Raw genomic sequence first — 24,154 nt, 5'->3', positions numbered from 1 at the left:
CATCCTAAAAAAAGAAGAAATATAGATATCTTGCACGAAAAGAATGAAATAGAAATATTATTCAAGTAAAAAGGAGATATTCTGATTCCTTCCGTACAAGAGGACCATCCTGGAAAAAAAAAAAAAAAAAAAAAAAAAAAAAAAAAAGCAGTGAAAAAACTGAAACAAAATTAATCACAGCAGTAAAAAAGTACAACCGTAGTGAAGGGGTCAAAAAAGCAAAAATACACACATGCCCTTTTCTTTTTTTTTACACCATCCTCTACATAAAAACCGATTATTTTGTACTTACTGGTGTAGGGGTGTCTCTGCAGTGGGTGTATACGGGGTATATGGAGTGTATGGCTCCTGTAATTCTGACGCTGGAGTCATGGGTGTCATGGGAGGAGCATCATATTCAGGGGGAGGTTCATCCATACGGATGCGCTTCCCTCCGCGACGCAACATTTTGTCTGGAAAACGAACAAAAAGTTTGGTACTGGTATCTTCTACTCCAGCCAAACATCTTAATCCCAGTGAGGGTGGCCACAAACAGACCCCAAGTCACCATATTCTCTGCAATCAAGCTGCCTTCCCAGCCACACACCACTCTCATTTATATACCTTTTCACACGGTCCATTCAAATAACCCTGTTTCCTTCTCCCTCTCAGTCATCATATACAAGCAGTTCTCATTACATGTAGGTATAAGGAAGAGCCAGATTTGATAAATGGAAATACAGTACTGTACAGTATTAATTTTGCAACTGAAATGGAAATAGCTAATTGGAATGTAATATCCCAGTATGTAGTGGATTCAATGTCACTTTTGTATTCTGAGAGAAATTTAGATAAAGTTTGGAGTACTCGTTCATGCTCCAACATGCTTGCATGCATCGGCATTGATCACCCAATGGGGGCTCTCCATGCTGCTCGATCTCTGGCAGCCTCCCTATTCAGTCCCTTATCTCTGAAGACACACTCAGTGACCTCATCTTGGGTCTTTTTCAGTCTACCTCTTGTCCATCCACACACTATACAGTATCAGTAAATCTCAACAGATTGTTCTTGAGAACTCTATACTGTTCATTAACACTTCCGTCAACAGCTCCCAGTTCAGCCACCACTCTACTCATCTCACTATGGAAGGCATCCCTTACTGCTTGGCTTTTCAACTTCCAGATTTTCCTCCTAGGTGCATAGGTCCTCCTTTTCATCACCCGCTCCTTAAGCACCACGTCACATATCAATAACCTGTGTTGCTGCACACACCCCTCACTCCCCATAATTTTAACACTGCTCACCTACTGTACCTCCTATTAGCCCTCCTGACCAGGAAAATGTCAATCTGGTTACTATTTCACCCAGACTCGTATGTAACCAACCTACTCTCTTTTTTCCTAAAATGTGTTGCACACAATCATGTTCATTGCCTCTGCAAACTCAAGTAACCTTTCCCTTTCTTCATTTTTGTACCATAAGTGCATCCCTTATGTACCCCTTCATATCCTTGAGCTGCTTCACCAACATGACCATTTATGTCCCCTCCCCAAACTTCAATCTCATCATCCCCCTTACCACTTACTACATGTATTATGTCATCCTAGAATCTATCTTTTTCTACATCATCCTAGCCAGCCTGTAGAGCATATGCCGATATAAATGAAAATGTGATCCAAACGAACAAAATTTTTACTACTATTGTATTATCCTTTCATTCATTCTCATCACATTCACATTCCACCCATTTCTCCTTAACCAACATACCCATCTGCCCTACCCTGCCAAAATATCTTGCATCAACAATCCCTCCCGGCAATCATTCTGGCTGATCCTTCCTTATATCTAACCTTCTGCACACAGCCAACATCCACCCACCTCCTTATCATATCCTTGACCACTTCCACTGTTCTACCCCTCAAACTACCCACATTTCATGATGCCACTCTGATCCCTTTGGGTGAATTAGTTTCCTCAGGCTTGCGTTGATTTTTCTCCTTTCTTGTCATCTATCTATCTATCTGTAGTCTGATGCCCTAATCCTGCAAAGGGTGGCCACAGACAAAACACCTCCAAGTTGCTCTGTCACATGCCATTTGACTCCTTCTTCATTCATCAACCTGTCCCTCTATGTCACTCCACATTCTCCTCTCAGATAACTCATTTCTTGTTAAAATCAGCAATAATAAAATAACAGGGAGAGACAGACCACAGGCCCCGCCCACCCACACAGTCCCAAGTCCAGGCATGAGACCTGGGACCCATAGTCCACCAGTCGTGGCCAGTGGCTGTGGCAGTGGCCTCAGGGAACTCTGCCAGGACAGCTACAAGGACACGCTTCCAAGAATGCCTTGGCACTGCAACTGTCCCGCCATTATACACCCACTAATAGCGCAGCCTCCTGGTGTGCTACTTCCCAGTTTGGGTCCCTCTCTATTAGGTGGAAGTGGCAGCCTGGGAACCGCAATGCCCTGTACCCTCTAGCACAGATCCAAGCCCCATCCCATTCTGACCCCGAAAACAACACTGGCGGAGCCCGCATCACACCTCCTCTCAATAGGTCTGCCACCAGGTAACAGGGACAAAGTTTTCTGGCTGCATGCCATTGCTGGCATAACCTGTGATGTAGTGGGGTGCGTTGTGTGATATGTACAGTGCATGCAGGGTAGTGCATGAGATAGAGGAAAGTGTTTGGGAAACTATGCCAATCTACTCTCCTTGCCAGTGTCACACTGAAAAGGTCAGTAAGGGGGATGGTCAGAAATTCTGGTCATCTCCCCTTTGCTGACCTTTTCAGGCCTTAATTTTATACAGCTAAAATAAATATGAATAATATTAACTCAACCATCACCACATATGAAGATAATATAATGGGGCTGGACCCACTGGCCTAACTTACCGCAGGCTTTGTCCAGAAGGTCAACTGTATGTCAAGGATGTTCCTTTTTTTTTTTTTTTTTGTAATCACCGTAAACTGGGGAAAATTGGTAATTTAGCCTGACAGGTAGCAATGTTATTTTAATGGACCATTTTCCATAATTCACACATACACATACAGTACCTGAGTATGGGTTGGTACCGTATATAAATACCGGTACCGTATGCAACTGAAGCAACTGCCACCATCTTTCACAGCATGCATGGAAAATATGTGTGGGATTACTGGCCCAGACTATTTCCTGGAGGCAGTTTTTATTTATTCATTTTTCCACAGGGAATATGTTACACAGTGTTTAAGCTCATTCAGTTTCTATGACAACTAAGTAACCCACAGACGAGTCAATTTTCTGTCAGTGTAGTTGCACCTCATTTTCATTCATTCATTGCCAGACGCCATGTATCCCAAACGGGGTGGCCAAGGGCTTAGAGTTAATTGTTTTACAGGGAGGGGCACTAATCCTCCACCAACCCCACTTGACATGTAGGGAGAACGTAAAAGGTTATTTTGTGGCCCACCATAGATATTCAAGCAACCAAAATCTGCACATATGTTTCCTATGCCTGATCATACTGTCGTGGACATAAGTACTCTAAAATCCTGTACAACCAACAAGAAATTTTGAAATTTATGGCAGCAGCTAACGTGGCTGGATGTTCTGTAGATCACTATAACTATCCAATCACTTTTTCTTGCATCACTTCCAAGGATCCACCATACCTTACGAAACATGATTAACTCTCTGTATGTAGCATATCTGAAATTTATACCGTGAAGGGAAAAGGGTCAGAACTTCATTGATTTTACCTACCACGTCACTTTCCCTCACAACGCAGATTACACACCTAAATTCCACTCTGCTTCACTATAACTCTGTGAACCTGGATATAAAACATTCAGTTACACCCTAACTACAATCACTTACCCGGAAATAAAGACCACTTCAGGAAAAACTGTGCCCGCCTTCACCACCGACGCTCCATCAACCAAACATTGTGTGACGTCACGCGGGAGCTGTGGCGACTGTGGCGGTGCTCCCCTTCCCGTCACATTTTACAAGTTACAAGTATTTAACGAAGATTTATAAAATGTATTCATACAGTTCAAAAGGTATCAAAGATTGGCATAATTTGGTTGATTGTTGTCCTTTGATATTTTGTGCAAGAGCTGCAATAACAACATTTATTAATCAACTTCTTGCAACTTTCTTCTTGGCGGTTGCCCGAACACCCCAAAATACCTAAATTAACTCAAAATTACCTAACAAAAAGTCAGTAATCGAAAAGTTGGTGGGAAATGGTAAACTTATTATTTTTTTTTTTTTTATTTGCTTGAAGTTTCTATGACCAGATTACCTAAATATTTACCTCCAATGAGAAGGCCCATATTCTTGTCTGTTTAGAAAGCTCTTTAACACCACTTTCTAAGCGATTTATTTTGTTCACCACTCCTGTGTAACTTTAATCATTCAAATACCACCATTCCTAGAATAAATAACGTGCAAATAGATATTAATTAGCCGCCTCAATAAAATGCTAAGGAAGAGGCGTTAACATTTTTTCAGCCTAATATTCTGCGTATTCTGCTGTTTCATTATGGCCACAACTTATTAACGAAGGTAAAGATAAATATTTTAGGCCAAGTCAGGGCAAAAAGGAATATAATAAGTAATTCTTTAAATCTAATATAGTTTATGCTAGTACGTTTTCTACTACTCCATCACAGTGCTGTTCTATCAGCAGTGTAAGCGAGACAAATCTTGTTTTGGTTGGGATTAAATACGTAATGGATGTGTTTCTAATGATTATTGCCAGGAAAGGCTAGAAAATTCACACCGAATGTGACAGTAGTCGCTAAATATATTTGATGCTTTAGCAGCTGTGATATCTAAAATGTTGATGGACGCCTCATCTATCATCATTGTAAGTATTCAGCTCGGCCACCAAAACGTTGTTGTATGCGGTAAATACGGTGCGTGTACTGGCAACCCTATCGGCTTTTAAATCAGTCTATTTATCTACCTATAGCCCGATGCCCTAATCCCGCAAAGGGTGGCCGCAAACAAAACGCCTCCAAGTCGCTCTGTATGGATCAAGTGTCAAATTACTCAGACACCGAAATTAAAAAGTTACAGAGAATCGGAAAAAAAGTGTCTCTCGCAGATATTAGGTACTCCAAAATATGCAGCAAACTGTACTCTCAGAGGAGAAATAGGAGCTTCCCCAGTAAAACGCAGAATAATAGAGGGTCGGAAATCGGTTTTATTGAGTCCTGCATACTCGTGTACAGGTATAGCCACTGTTTCACGTTCACCACGTACGTGAGAGAAAGCCGTTTTCTGTGTAAGATATACTCAGGTATTTATGCTGGGAAGGTATAGCAATGTTCAGTACACTTTTCTGATTACTTAATACTTCAGCATCTTTCACAATTTTTGTGTCTTTCTCACTGTGAATGCATTATCTTACACTTACTTGAAGATAGGTACAACCTGACTTCATTACGTACAGTCCCGGCACTTGCAAGAAGGTATTTACAACTTGACATCACTATATAGTCCTTACACTTACAAGAAAATATTTACAACTTATACTTGCATGAAAATATTTACAAAATGCCTTCACTATGTACAGCACTGGGTGAGACACACAGGCAGAGTGAGCCAGAGCGAGCGTGAGGGGGGGAAGCGAGTGAGTGTATGGCCTTGACAGCCTGGGGGATGGTAGAGGAACAGTTACTTTACATGCCTGCCAATTTTTACCAGCAAATCTTGAAAAATGCGATCACAGTGAAGTTTTTTATTTTAAACCATTTTAAAATGGCACTGGCACTGGCCGCAGAATTATGTCAGACCGTTTTAAAATGACACTGGCACACGGCGGGTTAAGGCATCTGGCAATAGAGAGATAGATAGATAGATAGACATTTCGGCGGATACTTCTATCTAGAAAAGTGTCGCTTAACTGGAGGGGCAAAGCCCCTCAGACCCCCCCAAATAACAATGGAAGTCTAACTGGGGGGCTTCACCCCCAGAACCCTTAGTGATTATAACCTACCTAACAGCATCCAAACTAAAATGTGCATTGCATAAAACTTGCGCTAAAAGTGCTAAAACAGTATCGTGCGTTAAGACCTTTCATCAATCATGGGGCAGTCATTACATGACCATGCGATGGCGAAGGAAGGTACGATCATAAAGCAAATCTTACAGTGTATACATCACACAGGAGACATCCATTAAAATATGATACATGTAACTCAGTGATTAAAATAAATCACTTCATCCATCCATCCATCCATCATCCAATCCTACATTGCCCCATGAGGAGCGTAGGAGCCCGGGGCTAGGCAGTTGGTCCCGACATTTAAGATGAGAGTGACCAACTTCACTCATCCCTGAGTGGCATTATATGAGCAGTCAACCCTAACCACCCCATGGATATAAACCTTCACTGGCTCAGTCTGATTGGAGCACAATAATTACCCACTAAACCACCAGGTGCCAGAATTTGGCTATATGGTTGCCACCCAGCATAGTAAATGGTTTCCTGGTGTACAGGAAACCATTTGGCTTGTCACTTAGTGTAGAGTCACCCACAGGCAGAAGGAAAAGGAAAGAATGAAGGAAAGAAAGACAGAGGAGGGAGTGTAAAGTCACCCGTAGGCAGAAGGACAATTCATATTCGGTAAAATATATGTGGAGAATGAAAGACTGACTAAGAGGGTGTATGTAGGTGAGGTGGAGGGAGGGAGAGGGAGAGGTAGACCGAGGATGAGGTGGAGGGATGGAGTTGAGAGGTACAGTATATGAAGGAGGGGGGGGTGAGTTGGGGGGAGGGTAGTCAAATGGTGGGTGACAGAGCGACTTGGAGGCGTTTTGTCTGTGGCCACCCTTTGCGGGATTAGGGCGTCGGGCTATAGATAGATAGATTACAATAATGGAATCTCTTATTTACGAACATTTTTAAAAACCAACAGTTTAAAAAAGACCACTGTACAGTATATGCAAATCTGTAAAAAATACCAAAGGATCCTGTTAACAGTTCATTCCTATAGGAAATTTGGAAATACAGTAATTTACTATGTCACTGTTGTAAGGTACATAATTATTATTTAATTTTTCAAATTTCATGTTAGTGTTTATTCTGCTAATTTTTCACTGAATATTCTGCTAAAGTTGTATGGCACTGTACTAGCAATGCCAGCATTTTGTATTAGCCACAGTACAGGTATATGTTTTCCTAATATTGTATGTGTTATTGCTGTATTTCAGGAAACTGATGATTTGCAATATGAGGAGGAACTATTACGTAATCCATATTCAGTAAAGCATTGGCTGCGGTATATAGAACACAAGAAGGATGCAGCTCCAGAAAAACTCAACAAGGTGTACGAACGAGCACTGCTTCAGATGCCAGGCAGTTATAAGCTGTGGCACCAGTATCTCAGGTAAATGACTATTTGGGGAAGACCTGCAGGAGTGTGTATATGGATTTGGCAATTTTTTACTGTGCAGTATATTTGTCTAATTAAATCACCATTTTTTTTCTTTTGCAACCTTGCTTTAACTCTCTTAGAATATTTGTGATTGATTTCCCTGAAAATCTTGTCCAATTAGGAGGCCACCATTTTTACCACACTAGCTTGCAGGCCGTCTGTAAAGATGGTAGGTTACGTTCTAATTAGGGAATTGGTTGAGGAGGGTGATTCAAGTTATTTGAGTGCTTCATATCAGTCAGTCATTACCTAATGTCTAGTTTGTGAGCAATCAGTACTGTATTGCTGCTGTAAGTAAAGCAACTCTTGGACATGTTTCTGGTTTGTGGTTAAAGACTTAGAGATACTGTACTGTACACTAATATTTTATGTGAAAAAATTTCATAATGAATCATAAAGTGAAGATAAGGTGCATACCGGTATTAATCAGTAATCAAAGGATGTGATTATAAATGAGGATTAGTGGTAGGTAAGGACACTTACCATCCACTCACTCGATGTAGTGCTGCTCTCAGGTGCCTGCCCTTTCCTCTCTTCCATCCTTCTTTCCTTCCATTCTCGTCTGTCTTTCATTCCTTCATTCTTTCCTCTTTCCTGTCTGTGGGTGACTCTACACTGAGTGACAAGCCAAATGGTTTCCTCTCCAGTTGGATTGAGGTGGTGCAGGTTTATATCCAAGGGGTGGTTGGGGTTTATTGCCAGTGTAATGCCACTCAGGGATGAGCGAGACTGGTCACTCATCGTAAATGTCAGGACTAGTTTGCCCAGCCCTGGGTTCGTACGCTCCTCATAGAGCAACACTGGATTGGATGATGGATGGAGGATTAACTGTACAGTATGTTTCAGATGTTTGCATTTCATCATCCTCTGACTATTGTTTTGGAATTTTCCACATTGTCATATAAAATACTTTCCTGTATCACAGGTTGATGCCTTTATAACAGTGCAACTCTGCTACCCATTTACATAAACATCCAACAACTGCCTCCATATCCCCCAAAAGGAGGATACAGGACAGAAGAAGGACAGCTTCAGACTATTGTCTGGTGGATTCATGTCCATATGAGCCCAGCTGTGATTATTGTTAAAGCATTCATTTTGGTTCTTCAGGTTACGGATGCAGCAGGTGAAGGGGCGGTGTGTAACAGACCCAGAATATGAGAGCGTCAACAACACCTTTGAACGTGCGCTGGTCTTCATGCACAAGATGCCCCGGATATGGATAGATTATTGCCAGTCTTTGATCAATCAGAAAAAGATCACAAGAACAAGAAAGGTTAGTTTGACTTAGTAAAGTTCATCCTCACAACACTAAATTCTTTCACTCCTGTAATGTCTTTTTGTATTTTATTCTTGCCTCTACCACAGGATTCTGAGGGCTTTAGTGGTGAGTGAAGGAGTGTATGGTCCACTTTATCGGGCTGGCTGTTGATAGTGATGATGATTTCTAATGATAATGATGATGATTCTTGTTACTACCAAATGATTTCTGATAATAATTATGATTCTTGCTACCACCAGATGATTTCAACTCAGGACAGCCCCTTTGTAATAAAGGCGTTAATGGAAGCTATACCTAACCCCTGCAGATACAGATGTCACTTCCAAACTAAATACTGTACAGTAAACCCTTCATAAGTCGAACTTTTAGAAAACGGAATCTTTGGTAAGCCGTACTCAGGCCGAGACCACGTATGTAAGTAGGCCGAGATGCGGAGGTAGGGGGACAAAGGTGGTGCCAGGCGGGCATGTGGCTGCCAGTCTGCTGCTTGCCTGATTTCACTGACTTTGAAGTCTCAGATTATCTTGAAGTTATGCAAAAATTCGGTGAGAAGAATGTTAATGAAGGTGATGTCATCCAGTGGCTTGAAATGGATGCATATGATCCTGGGTAACATTGCCAAACAGAAGAAGAAATTGCTGAGTCCGTGGCTGGGAAGAAGGATGAAGATGATGACAATGATGAAAACGAGGAAGAGAACAGTGATGTTGGACGCAAGAATCCATACAAATTATCCCAAGTTCGTGAAGCAGTGGATGTTGTAATATCTTGGCTGGATTATGTTGATGATGCAGAAGCACAAAATTTTTATATGCATGCACGGGAGTTGCGAGGCTTGGTTATTCATCGCCAGTATTCGCAGCAGAAGCAGGTGAAGATTCATGACTTCTTTAAGCCTATGCCAAGGCGTCAGCCTATCCCTTCTCTTGATTCCAGCAGTGATTCTGCTTCTACAGCTCTTCAGATAGCCAGCACTTAAGTACTGTTGGCACAAACACCGAATAGTGTCTGTGTGTGTGTTTATGAAAACTGTAATTTGACTAAATGAAAAAAATGTGTGCTTGTGACTTAGAGTTAAGTGATCATGATTAAAGTTCAGTATTATTATTACTGGAAGTGTTATATTGCAGATTATTATAGTGATTACATTTAAGTTTAATTCTTAATGTTCAGTGAAATAAATACTGGGTACTATTTAGAATGTTACATTAAATTGTGAACTCCACCATCTCTGTCTCCAACACAAGCTGCCGACAGGTCTGTACTACCTCTTACGAAAGGTAAATTAGGTGCACTGAATTGTTTTTTTTGTCTTTCATTATTCATTTATACACTGTATATGCTCCTTTACGCTAGTGTTGAAAAAATAAGTACCAGGTATTGTCTTTGCAATTTGGGGGGTGGAAATCCATCTCCAACACAAGCTTCCGACAGGTCTGTACAGCCTCTATGAATTATTTTCTACCAATTAAAGGTATATTAAATGCATTGAATTGTTTTTTTGTCATAACTTTTTTATTTATATATGCTCCTTTAATTTAGTGTTGAAAGGACAAGTAATAGGTATTGTCTTAGCAATTTTTGGGTGTGAAAATTCGGTAAGACGGAAAATTTGGTAATGTGAACCAGGGTAGAGCCCCATATAGTTCGACTTGTGAAGGGTTTACTGTAAAATCATGTAGGGATAGGCAGCATAAAATCTAAAATACGTCATTGAACAGGAGGGATTAAAGTTTCAGACCTGTGCTTGCAAAATGTTGTTTGATATAAAAAGGCTTCAGGTGAGACATGCTTTTCATATTTAACTGAGAGAGAAAAAAAATCTAATATCAGAATAGCATAACTTCAAATGATGGTACTACTGCTGATGATGTTATGGGTTTCAGACATTTGACCGAGCCCTATGTTCCCTGCCCATCACCCAGCACAATCGCATCTGGCCACTGTACCTCAAGTTCGTGATGTCCTACTCCATACCTGAGACAGCCGTCAGAGTGTGGAGAAGACATCTCAAGGTAAAGGAGAACAGGATTAGGGTGTTAATTGACCTAGTGAATCCAGGGATATTTTTAAATTTTGTTCACACCTTGTCCAGGCAGTGCTATTCACCTGTGGATAGATTTTTTTTTTTCGTATACTGCCATCTGTCATAAGGGACACTTCAAGATTATATGTTGATGGATAGTTAGATATAGAGCAACCATGGAGACATAACATGTCCTTTTTTTTTTTTTTTTCCAACATTGAAAAGAAAGAACTCATTCGTTCCCCCCCCATCCCACTTATATTGCTATCCCTACATTGTTAGCACTTCCCACATTCCCTTTCTACTCTTATATGCTATCTGTGGATCCGTGAAGGCAACTTACAGCTTCTTCCCCTTCTTTTAATACTTTTCTGTTACCTCTTCCAGAGAAGACATACAGTATGGTGTACAGTACACAGCTACTATCTTCCCAAAACTCTTCTGTTCATCTCATACCATGCCAGTAGCTCTTTCCTGCACTTTGTTGACAGCTGTCCCTACAGTGCATTGTTTCTTTCCCACTATGCTAGGAATTTCAGAGGCTATGCTGTAAATATGATAATGTTGATAATATATTTTTTTCAGTTATGTCCTGAAGAAACAGAGGACTACATCAGTTATTTAATATCCATTGGGCGTCTGGAGGAGGCCGCCAAGAAATATGAGTGGTGCGTGAACACAGACTCCTTCACCTCTAAATATGGCAAGTCCAAGCACCAGTTGTGGTCAGAACTTTGTGAACTCATATCGAAAAACCCACAGGTGAGACGCAGGTGGAGAATATTATTAACCTGTAAACTACCAGTAGGGAGGGAGGAAGGGACGATGATGATGATGATAATGATGATGATACAGCAATGATAATAATACTTACATAATGATGATGGTAGTGTTGATAAAAGTTAATGATAATTATGAAATTGATAAGGGGGCTATTGATGATGATGGTGAAATTGATTATATTGTTTATTCATTTAATATTATTGTTACTAACCTCCCCCCCTCTATTCCCCACCCCTGCAGGAGACAAGCCTAAAGAACGCTGAGGCCATTATCCGTCATGGGTTACAACGCTACACAGACCAAGTGGGGATGCTGTGGAACTCCCTCGCAGAATTTTACATAATCAGTGCTCTCTTTGAAAGGGTTGGCTCATTTTTGCAGTTCTTTATTGTAGTCTAGTTTTGTCGAAGTTGTTGTTGTTGACATTGTAAATACTGTGAAAATCTCTTGCTGAGTACTGGTGACATGTGAAGGATTGTGGTGTTTAAGCTGGCATCACACTGGACAGAAAATGGCTAACATTTTAGCTGCTCATGCAACCCAAATGACCAACAGTCAGCAAAATTCTGCCTGATAGAAGGTCTGTTGGTGCAGTGAGTATTCAGATGAGGTGTATATAAATTTGTCATTTGGTTGGTGGGGGTGCTTACCATCCACTTACTTGATGTAGTGCCGCTCTCAGGTGGCTACCCTTTCCTCTCTTCCTTCTTTCCATACTTCCTCTTCTTTCTTTCCTACATTCTTTCCTCTTTCTTCTGCCTGTGGGTGACTCTACACTAAGTGACAAGCCAAATGGTGTCCTGTACACCAGGAAACCATTTACTCTGCTGGATGGTATTCATGTAACCAAATTAGGCACCTGGTGGTTTAGTGGGCAATTAATGCACTCCAATTGGATTGAGCCTGTGCATGTTTATGTCCAAGGGGTGGCTGGGGTTTATTGCTTGCATAATGCCACTCAGGGATGAGTGAGACTGGTCACTCTCATCTTAAATGTCAGGACCAACTTGCCTAGCCCTGGGCTTTCTGTACTCCTCATGGGGCAATGTAGGAATGGATGATGGATGGATGGATGGTTACCACCCAGCATAGTAAATGGTTTCCTGGTGCACAGGAAACCATTTGGCTTGTCACTCAGTGTAGAGTCACCCATAGGCAGAAGGAAGAGGAAAGAATGAAGGAAAGAAAGACAAGAGGAGGGAAAGACGAGAGGAAAGGGCAGACACCCAAAGCGGCACTACATTGAGTGAGTGAATGGTGAGTGCCCCCATCTACCACCAAGATAACAATATTCTCTCCTCTTTCGTCCTGTGCTTCCTCCATCTTCCCTGTATCCCATTCCTTTCACATTCCTCAGGCATATTAAAATGCTGTATTGTACTGCTTATCCTTCATCCACAGGCACGTGATGTGTACGAGGAGGCCCTGCGAAGTGTAATGACAGTGCGAGACTTCACCCAGGTGTTTGACTCTTATGCCCAGTTTGAGGAGCTGACCCTCAAGAAGCACATGGAGGAAGCTGGGGCTGATGTGGAGGAGGAGGAGGAATCGGATATAGAGCTCAGGTGGGCAGGACTTTACTGTTTGTCTTTATAGCCTTCGTCTCTTTCTTAATTATCCCTATGAAATTAGCCATGTGCATACATTAAATACTGTAATTAATAACAAATTCATGGCTTTGTATGGTAATTGGCCTGACATACGAATGTGTACCTTTAGTGAGTATAGTTTGTTAATACAGTACTCGGACAATATGGTGTGTTCACCTCATCTTAAATGTCAGGACCAACTTGCCTAGCCTCAGGCTCCTACACTCTGCATGGGGCAACATAGAATTGGATAATGGATGGATGGATACATTAAACAAGGTAGTTTTTTTAATACTGTACATATAGCCATCACTTTAGTAACTTAAATAGATGCACCACACTTGACAATTTATCTGTTTCAGTGATATGGAGACATATTTCTAGTATTGCTATTTATGTATCTGTACCTCATGTAATTTGCTAAAATTTTCAGTACTTCATGTGATTGACTAACACTTTCTTTACTTCATGTGATCCACTAACGCCTTCTCTGTATTTCATAATATCCACCAACACAGTCTTTGTACTACATGTGATTCACTAATACTTTCTCTCTGTACTTCATGTGATCCACCAACACTTTCTCTCTGTACTTCTTGTGATCCATTAAAACTTTCTCAATTTCATATGATTCATTAACACTTTCTGTGTATTTGTGTGATCCACCAGCATTTTCTCTCTACCACCACAGATTGGCAAGGTTTGAAGATCTGATGCAAAGACGACCACTGCTGCTAAACTCTGTAATGCTACGTCAGAATCCTCATAATGTCCTAGAGTGGCAGAAGAGAGTGTCGCTGTACGAAAGCAAGCCGAAAATGGTAAGGAGTGCTGTAAGGATGGGATGAGGTGAGGAAAAAGAGGTGGTCGTGATAATTACGATGATGGTGGTGATGTGGGTGTACTGGAAAGTGTTAGGAGTATCCTGAGATGATATGTCCATGTGGAATGAATGGAGAGTGATTGAATGACTAGGAAAGTATATGTGAGTGAGGTGGATGGGGAGAGGGTGACCAGGCCTGACATGGAGAATGAATTGGAGAGGTATATGAATGAGAGTGATGTAAGATGGAGGGAGGGTATCCAGAAGATGGAGGACAGCTCAGCATTTAGGTGATAATTATGTTTGATGACCCCCTCTTCTGGAATTAAGGCATCTCGCTTTAGATAAGTAGAGATAGTCAGTTTGTTTTCATCTGTTGGAACTGTCCCACTCCTTCAGTGTGAATACTATATCTTGGTTATGTGAAGTTCAAGGAACTTTAGTTATGAAGTGGGAATGAGCCTCCTTACTCACTAGTCAGCTTAGCCCTCCAGTTTAAGTACACTTTGCCATAGATTGAGTTGAAAGGGTGTAGGGATTGCTATCAGGTGAAAACAGAGACATAGCAGTTTACCAAATTTGTTCTTTCAGATTGTGGCAACATACATGGAGGCGGTTAAGACCATTGACCCCAAGCAGGCCACCGGGAAACTCCATACACTCTGGGTCAACTTTGCCAAGTTCTATGAAGAGAACGATCAGATTGTTGATGCGCGGATCATCTTCCAGCGTGGCACAGAGGTTGCCTACGTTAAAGTTGATGATCTGGCCAGTGTCTGGTGTGAATGGGCCGAGATGGAGATACGACATGGGTGAGTTGTCCTTTTTAAAGTTACCTGATTGTGCATTAGGACAGTTTCAGATGAGAATATCTTTTTGCAGACCAATATAATGGTACAGTTTTCTCCTCCATACAGTATTAACCTGCTGTGCATTGTTGTGCTTACACTGAATTTCCATGCTAACAGCTTTGATTTTTACAGTAATGAGGAGGAGGCAGTGAAACTAATGAAGCGTGCCACAGCCCCACCACCACACAAAGTTGCATACAATGACGAATCTGAGCCAGTACAGAGGCGAGTATACAAGTCACTCAAGCTGTGGTCCATGTATGCTGACCTAGAGGAGTGTTTGGGCACCTTCAAGTCCTGCAAGGCTGTGTATGACCGCATCATAGACCTGCGCATTGCCACACCACAGATTATCATCAACTATGGCATGTTTCTCCAAGTAGGAATTATTATTATTACCGTGCTCTTTATGTACTTAGTTGAAATATCTTGTTGAGTTTCATAGAGCTATACTATATATGCTTAAGTTGTAGGTTAAATGTATTGCATATGATTTTTCATACGTTCTCTCCACACACTTAGGTGAGAAGAGAGGTCAGGTTGATGTTATACATTTTCTTTTCTCTTGTTTCAGGAAAATAACTACTTTGAAGAGGCATTTAAAGCATATGAAAAAGGCATTTCCCTCTTCAAGTGGCCCTACGTATATGACATCTGGAACACCTACCTCACAAAGTTCCTGGAGCGTTATAAAGGCACGAAGATTGAACGTGCTAGGGATCTCTTTGAACAGGTGAGACATGTAAGAGCTTTCATTTGGCAGGTAACTTCTGTTCATTTAGGTGGACTGGGATGATATCAGGGTCTGCACATGGACAGGATAAAGTTAGGCTTAAGTTTATTAATTTTGGAGGTAAACTGAGATGGCTTGCAGGTCTTTCATTGTCAGGATAAGGAGGTTTAGAAGGTCTGTTATGGAGCCAGGGTATTGTTATGTGTAAGACGCAGTTTGGAATGTGAAACGACAGATTGTTCATTTGGCATGCAAATAGGGATGGTGTCAGGGTCTGTGGTTGAGCAAGGATGAGGTTGTATAAGTAAGACTGAATGGAAGATGGACTGGGATGATCAGAATGAGTGAGTGAGGTGTAGGAGGGGAGAGGGAGGGGGAGACCGAGGATGATAAGGAGGGTTAGAGTGGAGAGGTATAAAAGAGATGGGGGTGTGAGTTGGTGGGAGGGCAGCATAATGGCAGGGGACAGGGCAACAGGGAGGCGATTTATTTGTGGCCACCCCTTACGGGATTAAGGCATCTGGCTGTAGATAGATAGGCAGAAGGAGGATGAATTTGTAGTTATGCAATTAGAAGATTAATTTTAATGTTGGGAAGGTGCTAATCATTGGAAGAAATATTTGGAGAGGAATATTACGAACTGCATCTCTTTGGAACTCGCTTCCCCAGAGTTGTTTTCCTCCAAATTTCAACCCATAACTGTTCAAGTCTAATTGTTACAGATATTTTATGAACAGAGGACACCAGTAATCTGGTGTATGGATTTTTTTTTTTTACCCATTTGTTTTTCCTTCCTCCGTTCTGTTATTTAAAAAAAAAAAAAAAAAAAAAAAAAGGTAGGAGGTATATGGATCAGACACTTATAACAAGGACATTAATTGATAATACTGTACTTGCCTCCACCCCCCACCAGTGCTTGGAGAAATGCCCAGCCAAGTTTGCCCGTAACCTGTACCTGCTGTATGCCAAGATGGAAGAGGAGCATGGGTTAGCCCGGCATGCCATGCAGGTGTACAGCCGCGCCACCAAGGCCGTCCCACCCGAGGAGAAGCTGCCCATATACAACATATACCTCCAGCATGCACAGCAGATATATGGTGTCACAAGGACCAGGGAGATTTATCAGGTGCAGCATTGTTTGTGTCAACAGTTTTGCCATTCCATCTTTGTTTTTGTAGTTGGCACCTTTGGCATTGTAGGGTTTTAGTGTGGCTACTGCTGGATGTTTTTACAAAGCTGAGGAGACACTTGTTATATACAGCTTTAGTAATGATAATCCATCCATCCATCCATCATCCAATCCTACGTTGCCCCATGAGGAGCATAGGAGCCCAGGGCTAGGCAGTTGGTCCTGACATTTAAGATGAGAGTGACCAACCTCACTCATCCCTGAGTGGCATTACGTGAGCAATAAACCCCAACAACCCCTTGGATATAAACCTTCACGGGCTCAATCCGATTGGAGCACAATAATTACCCACTAAACTACCAGGCGCCAAAATTTGGTTACATGGTTACCATCCAGCGTAGTAAATAGTTTCCTGGTGTACAGGAAACCATTTGGCTTGTCACTCAGTGTAGAGTCACCCATAGGCAGAAGAAAGAGGAAAGAATGAAGGAATGAAAGACAGAAGAGGGAGTGTAAAGTCACCTGTAGGCAGAAGGACGAGGAAAGAATTAAAGAAAGAAAGATAGAAGAAGATGGAAGGAAAGAAGGATGGAGGAGAGGACAGGGCAGACACCCAAGAGCAGCACTACATTGAGTGAGTGGAAGGTGAGCGCCCCCACCTACCACCAAGTAATGATAATAATGATAGAAAATAAAAAGTTTAATCCTTTGTGCCACTGGCCAGTTTCACATCATCATCTTCCCGACCTGCTTTCCCACTGTAGGTCAGGGTGAGGAGTAGCAATGTCCAGACAACCAAATGGCTGGATGAATCACTTTTGCATGATAATCAAAGATGGTAATAAAACCCACTCTTGTAGACGAAGAATATATTTACCAAACAATTTCAGTGGACACTGCCACCATCCTTAGTGGTCAAGATAGAGAGAGGGAATGACATGTTGACAATACAAGGGCTCCTTTTTATGTGTGTGTGTGTGGGAGGTGGGGTAAAGGTGAGGTGGAGTGGGGTGGATTGTAAGCAGGGAATTCCCAAAGGGGGAAAGGGGAGGCATCACCAGACAGGTCAGATGTAATTCCTGTCTGACCTCACCTGTGTTGGTGCAGGAAGGGACATTCCCACCAGGGACCTCACTATAGGATCTAGCTTGTACGTACCTTCACTAATGTTGAAATTCTCGTATTTTTGGATACACGTGGCTTCAATAATCTTTCGTTTCCGAAAGTCATGACTTTTTTATAGTAGATGGCTACCTTGCCAGTCAGTTCTGTAGTTGGCTTAACAAACATTATTAAGTATTGCATTATTCAAATTACATGGTGGCAGTGTCCACCAAAACTGTTTGGTAAATATATTCTTTCGTCCACAAGTTTGGGTTGTATTTACCATCAGACAGCCAGAGTTTTGCCCAACTCAATGGGCCACGCTTCCATTCACTTATCATTCCATCTCTCGAAATCCTGGCTTCATCAGATAGGCCCCCCAAAATTCACCACGTTCTGTAGCTTCACATATACTTAGCTGATAGAGTCGATCTGAACACTGTCACCTTAAAAGGGTTGCCAAATCCCTGGTTATGCACTTCTTTGCACAAAATTCATCCAGACAGCTCAATCTCTGGTCAGTCCCCAAGCCTCACCAACTTCGATACCTCTCATCCTCACACACTCTTCCACCATATCTCACCACCTTCTCCTTAGCCTTCCTCGCCTCCTCCCTCCTTCAAATTCACTCAGATATACCTTTTTCACGCAGCATTGAAAAAGACTCATGGTCTATAGAGGCTAACTTTCTACTGCCTTTTATTCTTCAGGAAGCCATTGATGACCTGCCAGATGAAGGAGCTCGGGAAATGTGCCTGAGATTCGCCGACATGGAGAGGAAACTGGGCGAGATTGACCGTGCGCGTGAAATCTATGCCTATTGCAGCCAGATTTGCGATCCCAGAATTACATCTGAATTCTGGACCAAGTGGACAGACTTTGAGGTGGCACATGGAAATGAGGACACCATGAAGGAACTGCTGAGGATTAAACGTTCCATGCAAGCCAAGTATAACACACAGGTATGAACAAAAGAACTACTGTAATTTCTTCATTGTGGTGTCAAGATTCTAGGGACTGAATGGTGGGTGAATGAGTGTGTGGCCCATTTCAGTGTGTGGGCTGTTGGTTATTTCTCCGTTTATTGTGCTTGGTCTTTTCATGCTATCTTGACCCTTCCTTGTCCCATTTATCTTTAGTTGGGACAAAAAGTGGTTTGGATGATGATGATGATGATGATTGTTGCTGCTATTATGTGATTTTATTCAGCCCAGGTGAAATGGTGATAGTTCATTTACCTTAACCTGACGTATATTTTTGTCCTTCTGGCAGAAAAAGACAGTACTACAACTCTACCTCGTACCCATAGCATTTGTCTGCAATTAGCAACTTGTATTAATCTCCTGTTACAACTTAGCATTGAAGTTGAAGAGAGAGCAATTTTAGGCCAGGTTAGAGTAAAATGGGTATAGCCTAGTAGTAAGGCCGTTCATGACATATAGAATGTAATATCAAGAATCTCGCTAAAAAAGACATAATTATATTGAAGGCGCTATAACAGCTCTGTGCAGATGACTAAAGTTTTGAGGTGGAGCCGGGATTCTGAAGGCTTGACTGGTATGTGAATGATTGTCTGGCCCCATTGAGCTCTGGCATGCTGTTGATAGTTCTCGCAGTTTTCCTGTTTTCTGGTGTGATGATGATGTGGAGGAGGGGGCAGCAGACGATGATGATGATGATGATGATGATGATGATGGTGATGGTGATGATACAGAATAATGAGGATAGCAATAATGATAATAGAAATTATGAAAGTGTTGTTGGTTAAAATTATTCTGGTTGAAAACAGTAATAATTGTGATGACATTGACAGTAATAATACTGTGCCCCTTTATATATGCAGGTGAACATGATGTCAGCACAGATGTTGGCGTCGGCAGACACAGTGGCAGGAACGGTGTCAGACCTGGCACCTGGTGCAAAAGATGGCATGAGGATGTTGGAGGCCAGGGCTGTGGCCATGAACCAACAGGAAGAACCCAGCAACACACGGCCCCCACCCACACAACCACAGGGTAAGTTGAGTTATAGGCTTGGTATCCCTGATAGCCTTACCTTTTTTTAGATCTCTCTCCATCATTCCTATCATGTTTGCCTTACTTCATCTTTTAGTGAGAATAATGATGATGATGATGATTGGAATTATGAATTATGGTCCTGATGATGATGATGATGATGATTGGAATTATGGTCCTGATGATGGTGATGATGATGATGATGATGATGATGACAAATTATGGTCCTGATGATGATGATGATTGGAATTATGGCCCTGATGATGATGATGATGATGGCAGTGATAGCAAAATTTATATTAGTGATGATGATGATGATGATGATGATGATAACGATTTTGCTGTTTTTCAGGTGGTTCCAAGATCATGTTTGTCCGAGGCAGCACCAGCAAGCGTGATGACGAGGTTGCCGACACAGCACGCACAGCCAATCCTGATGAGATTGATCTGGATGATGATGATGATGATGATGATGATGACAACGACGATGACGATGATGATGGTGGTAAGTCTTGATATACTTGTGCATTAACTCTTAATGCCAGCCAGTATTTCATCATCTGTTTAACCTGCCATGTACCGGCCAACTTGGGACCCTCATGGAGCCATGGTGCTGGCATTTTTATATATATATATATATATATATAGGAATGATGAGAAAACATGGAAAACAAGCATACAAGTACTTGCAGAAGCCTAAAAGGTTGATTTTGAGGTTGATTCGTTCTCGGCCAATGGCCAAAATGTTTGGCCTGCCTGTGGCACCCAGTGCGTTGAGGGAGGAGATTGGCATTTTCTTCATGGGTAACTATCCCAGATGACCCAGGGACACTCTTGGAAGGTACATAAATGATGTGGGAACTGTCCTCAAGCATAATGATGTATGAGGGTGCATCACAACATGTGAGTGAGTGGCATTTATCCGGTAAATGTTCTTAATTTTGGAGTTAGTATTTTACACATGTAAAAAAGTGTTTGCATAGTCTTTATCAGCATCAGCATCAACTGGTGAATCACTTTCACCATCAGTGGGGACCATCAGGAAATCATCAATCTCACTTTGGGAAAGAACTCGGTGCAACATGATGCTCACTCACTCACAGTCAAAGTACCGGTAAGACTGAGGAGATGGCTACCCACTCGATTTTTTTCCAGCTGATGATCCACTTTCGTGAATATGGCACCTGTGCACTCCTGCCGCGTGATTGGTTGGTTTCAGTTTCATACCTGAAGTATCATATTTACAATAAAAAATTGTACCTTATACTCCAGTTCTCATAAATGCTGTTTTGCATTGTCATTGTATACAAACAGACATGAAACGAGTAAGTATCTGTGCTTCATCCAAACGGACAATGAATTTGAGGAAGTTGAATTTGAATTGAAATATTGTTGTAAAAGGTACAGGGTTGTTGCATCTCTAATAAATAAATAAATATACACTCAAACCTCGATTTAAGGGACCCCCATTTAAGGGATTTCGGATTTAAGGGACTCCATATTCTACCTGACAAACGGACAGGACCATTCAAAAATTATATGTAATGTCTAGGTTTACACATTAATATGTTTCTTTATACGGTACCTGTAAAATAATATTCATAATCATATAAATAGGTAAGATAAGTGAAACAATCATTGCATTTCATAAGACCGTCTTTATATGTGATAAAACAATGGACATTTTCGAGTAAGGGACATTTTCAAGTAAGGGACAAGTAGATTCCCCATTTAGTCCCTTAAATTGAGGTTTGAGTGTATATACTTACAGATATATTTACTTATGAATAATATGGGCGAAGGTATCGAAGCAGTGGAGTAGGTGTGATCCATAATAAAGTGTGACATCTTGCGAGATGAGACAACTTGTTTTTCCCGCCTGGCTGTCTCTCGTGCCCCCCCCCCATCCTCTGTAGTGACTGTTCCATTTGCCTTCCCACTTCCACCACTTTACCACTGACAAAACCGCTAATTTACTTAGTATGGTACTGTACTATTGTCTGATGTGACAAGTGCCTAAGTATTAAGATACTGTACCTTTTATTTGCACTTACCTAGCCAATTGCATTTATTTTTAAAAAAATATAGGGAGATGCAACAACTCTGTACCCTTTACAACAATAAATACTTCAGTTCAAATTCAGCTTCCTCAAATTCATTGTCCGTTTGGGTGAAGCACAGATATATACTCATTTCAAGTCTGTTTAGTACAATGACAATGCAAAACAGCATTTATGAGAACTGGAATATAAGATACAAGTGTTTTTTGTAAATATGATACTTTAGGTATGAAAGTGAAACCAACCAATCACGCGGCAGGAGTGCACAGGTGCCACATTCACGAAAGTGGATCATCAGCTGGAAAAAAATCGAGTTAAGTTCCCAAGTGGGATGAATATACAGCGGCCATCACCAACCATCACATGAAAGAAAATGTGAATCACCTTGTATCTTACAGCATCACAAACATAAGCATGTGCTTCTTGCTGTAAGGAAATGCAGAAAATTTAAAAAATTGGCTCACCGTCCACTCACTCAAATTAGTGCTGCTCTCGGGTGTCTGCCCTGTCCTCTCCTCCATCCTTCTTTCCTTCCATCTTCTTCTATCTTTCTTTCCTTCATTCTTTCCTTGTCCTTCTGCCTGCGGGTGACTTTACACTCCCTCTTCTGTCTTTCTTTTCTTCATTCTTTCCTCTCCCTTCTGCCTGTGGGTGACTCTACACTGAGTGACAAGCCAAATGGTTTCCTGTACACCAGGAAACCATTTACTACGCTGGGTGGTAACCATATAACCAAATTTTGGCGCCTGGTGGTTTAGTGGGTAATTATTGTGCTCCACTCGGATTGAACCGGTGAAGGTTTATATCCAAGGGATGGTTGGGGTTTATTGCTCATGTAATGCCACTCAGGGATGAGTGAGGTTGGTCACTCTCATCTTAAATGTCAGGACCAACTGCCTAGCCCCAGGCTCTTACGCTCCTCATGGGGCAACGTAGGATTGGATGATGGATGAATGAATGGGTGGGATATTTGAAGGCAAGCCACAGGGTGCCGGATATCTTTTCTGAAATGCTTATTACTGCCAGAGGGTTAAGTAATGTGTAGATTAAAAAAAAAAAAAAATCAGGCTGAAGGAGCAAATGATGGTGATGGAAATTTATACAGTATTGTAGTTCCTGTGTGATGACAAAGGTATCATCCACTTCCTTAGCTGTTTATACGTGTATTTTTTACAGTATCATGGAAGACAACTAATAGTGTTCAATATTTCAGATATTCCTCAGCAGCGGGAAGTCCCATCAGCGGTGTTTGGTCAGTTGGCCAAGGAGTAGTTTATAAGATATTACATCATTGGACCAGTTTTATAAGGTAGACAGCATTGTTTAACATCACAAATTTTGAGACAAATGACAGATGTATAGGAGTGGTGTAGAGAAACATGAGTCTGAGAAATTTATTCCTGACTAGTTGTGCACAGAGGCTTCTTCAGAGGAATGAAGCCTCTGTGCGAAACTAGTCAGAAATAAACTTCTGTCTCAGACTTGCGTTTCTCTACACTACACCCATTACAAATTTTAATACATAATGTAAAAAATACTATATTTCTTTTATTTAATACCTGATTTTATTGGTCATATTGAAATGGGTGTACAGTATGTGAGTGAGTTTCAAAGTGGGAGAGGTAGGTCAGACAGGTGACTGGGTATGGTAAATGAGTGTTAGATAATGAAAAGGGTGAATGTGCATGAGTTTGAAAGTGAGACAGTATGATACATGATTGGCCAAAAAGGTGAGTGAGTGAGGGAGTGAATGAAAAGGATGTATGTGAGTAAACGTGAGAGGTGTTTTAAAAAAAAAAAAAAAAAAAAAAAAAAAGAGAGAGAGAGAGAAAGTGGATTGATGTGGTAAATAAGTGTTTAAGAATGAAATCTGTACTGTATCTGATTGAGTTAGAAACTGGGAGGAGGTATTTTTTGGTTTAAAAAAAAAAAAAAAAAAAAAAAAAGATGAATATGGTAAATGAGTGTGAAAGCAAGGTGTTGAAGTAGATGAAACTGGGGAGTTTACCATCCATCCATCCATCATCTAATCCTTTGCCAGTCTGTCAGGAGAATAAGGACCTGCAGGTGCCTAGACATTGTAGCATCTTATGTTGTGTGTAATAATGAATTACTGTACACGTCTTTGTTATGACAATGATTTTTCTCATATTGTGTACAGGAGAGTCATGCTAAATTTAAAAATCCCTATCATGTTTGTATTTATTCCTGTAGGGATGACAAGGAGCTGCTGACCAGTAGTTTCCTGGACAAGTGGGTTGTCTGTCAAAGTTGTCCGAGAAGCACTAAGTTAAAAATGCGTTTTGATTTTACCATAAAGAACGTTTGCAGCAGTGTCCGAAATA

At 41.3% G+C, this 24,154-nt stretch overlaps 2 protein-coding genes across 2 annotated transcripts in view; one reads left to right on the top strand and one right to left on the bottom strand.

The window, feature by feature from the left end:
- Positions 1 to 3,929, bottom strand: part of SA1 (stromal antigen) — a 41,111-nt gene extending 37,182 nt beyond the window's left edge. The window contains exons 1-2 of the mRNA XM_080266291.1: positions 3,843 to 3,929; positions 293 to 452 (exon numbers count right to left, since the gene is read on the bottom strand). Of these exons, the coding sequence (XP_080122417.1) occupies positions 293 to 447 (155 nt within the window). The 5' untranslated portion in view covers positions 448 to 452; positions 3,843 to 3,929. The remainder of the gene's footprint in view (positions 1 to 292; positions 453 to 3,842) is intronic.
- Positions 3,930 to 4,769: 840 nt separating this feature from the next.
- Positions 4,770 to 23,224, top strand: fand (Pre-mRNA-splicing factor SYF1 fand). Its single transcript, XM_080266212.1, has 16 exons — positions 4,770 to 4,839; positions 7,191 to 7,366; positions 8,525 to 8,690; positions 10,583 to 10,711; positions 11,308 to 11,484; positions 11,746 to 11,868; positions 12,907 to 13,070; positions 13,786 to 13,915; positions 14,509 to 14,729; positions 14,901 to 15,147; positions 15,343 to 15,501; positions 16,415 to 16,627; positions 18,445 to 18,696; positions 19,578 to 19,749; positions 20,102 to 20,254; positions 23,023 to 23,224. The coding sequence occupies exons 1-16, from the start codon at positions 4,810 to 4,812 to the stop codon at positions 23,079 to 23,081; spliced, it is 2,571 nt and encodes an 856-aa protein (XP_080122338.1). The 5' UTR covers positions 4,770 to 4,809; the 3' UTR covers positions 23,082 to 23,224.
- The last annotated feature ends 930 nt before the right edge of the window (positions 23,225 to 24,154 follow it).

This window comes from Coenobita brevimanus, chromosome 19 (genome assembly GCF_032717465.1).
Source record: "Coenobita brevimanus isolate Jiangsu-jjx chromosome 19, ASM3271746v2, whole genome shotgun sequence".
Taxonomy (NCBI): Eukaryota; Metazoa; Arthropoda; class Malacostraca; order Decapoda; family Coenobitidae; genus Coenobita; species Coenobita brevimanus.
The sequence above is the reverse complement of the archived record's forward strand: the minus strand, read 5'-3'. Positions and strand labels throughout refer to the sequence as shown.

What these genes read in the sequence shown, in the direction of transcription:
- fand (XM_080266212.1), top strand. Translation starts at nt 4,810, where the DNA reads ATGTTGATGGACGCCTCATCTATCATCATT. An exon ending in TGTGGAGAAGACATCTCAAG is followed by an intron (nt 10,712 to 11,307) that starts GTAAAGGAGAAC and finishes TATTTTTTTCAG; the next exon opens with TTATGTCCTGAAGAAACAGA. An exon ending in AAGCCAAGTATAACACACAG is followed by an intron (nt 18,697 to 19,577) that starts GTATGAACAAAA and finishes TTATATATGCAG; the next exon opens with GTGAACATGATGTCAGCACA.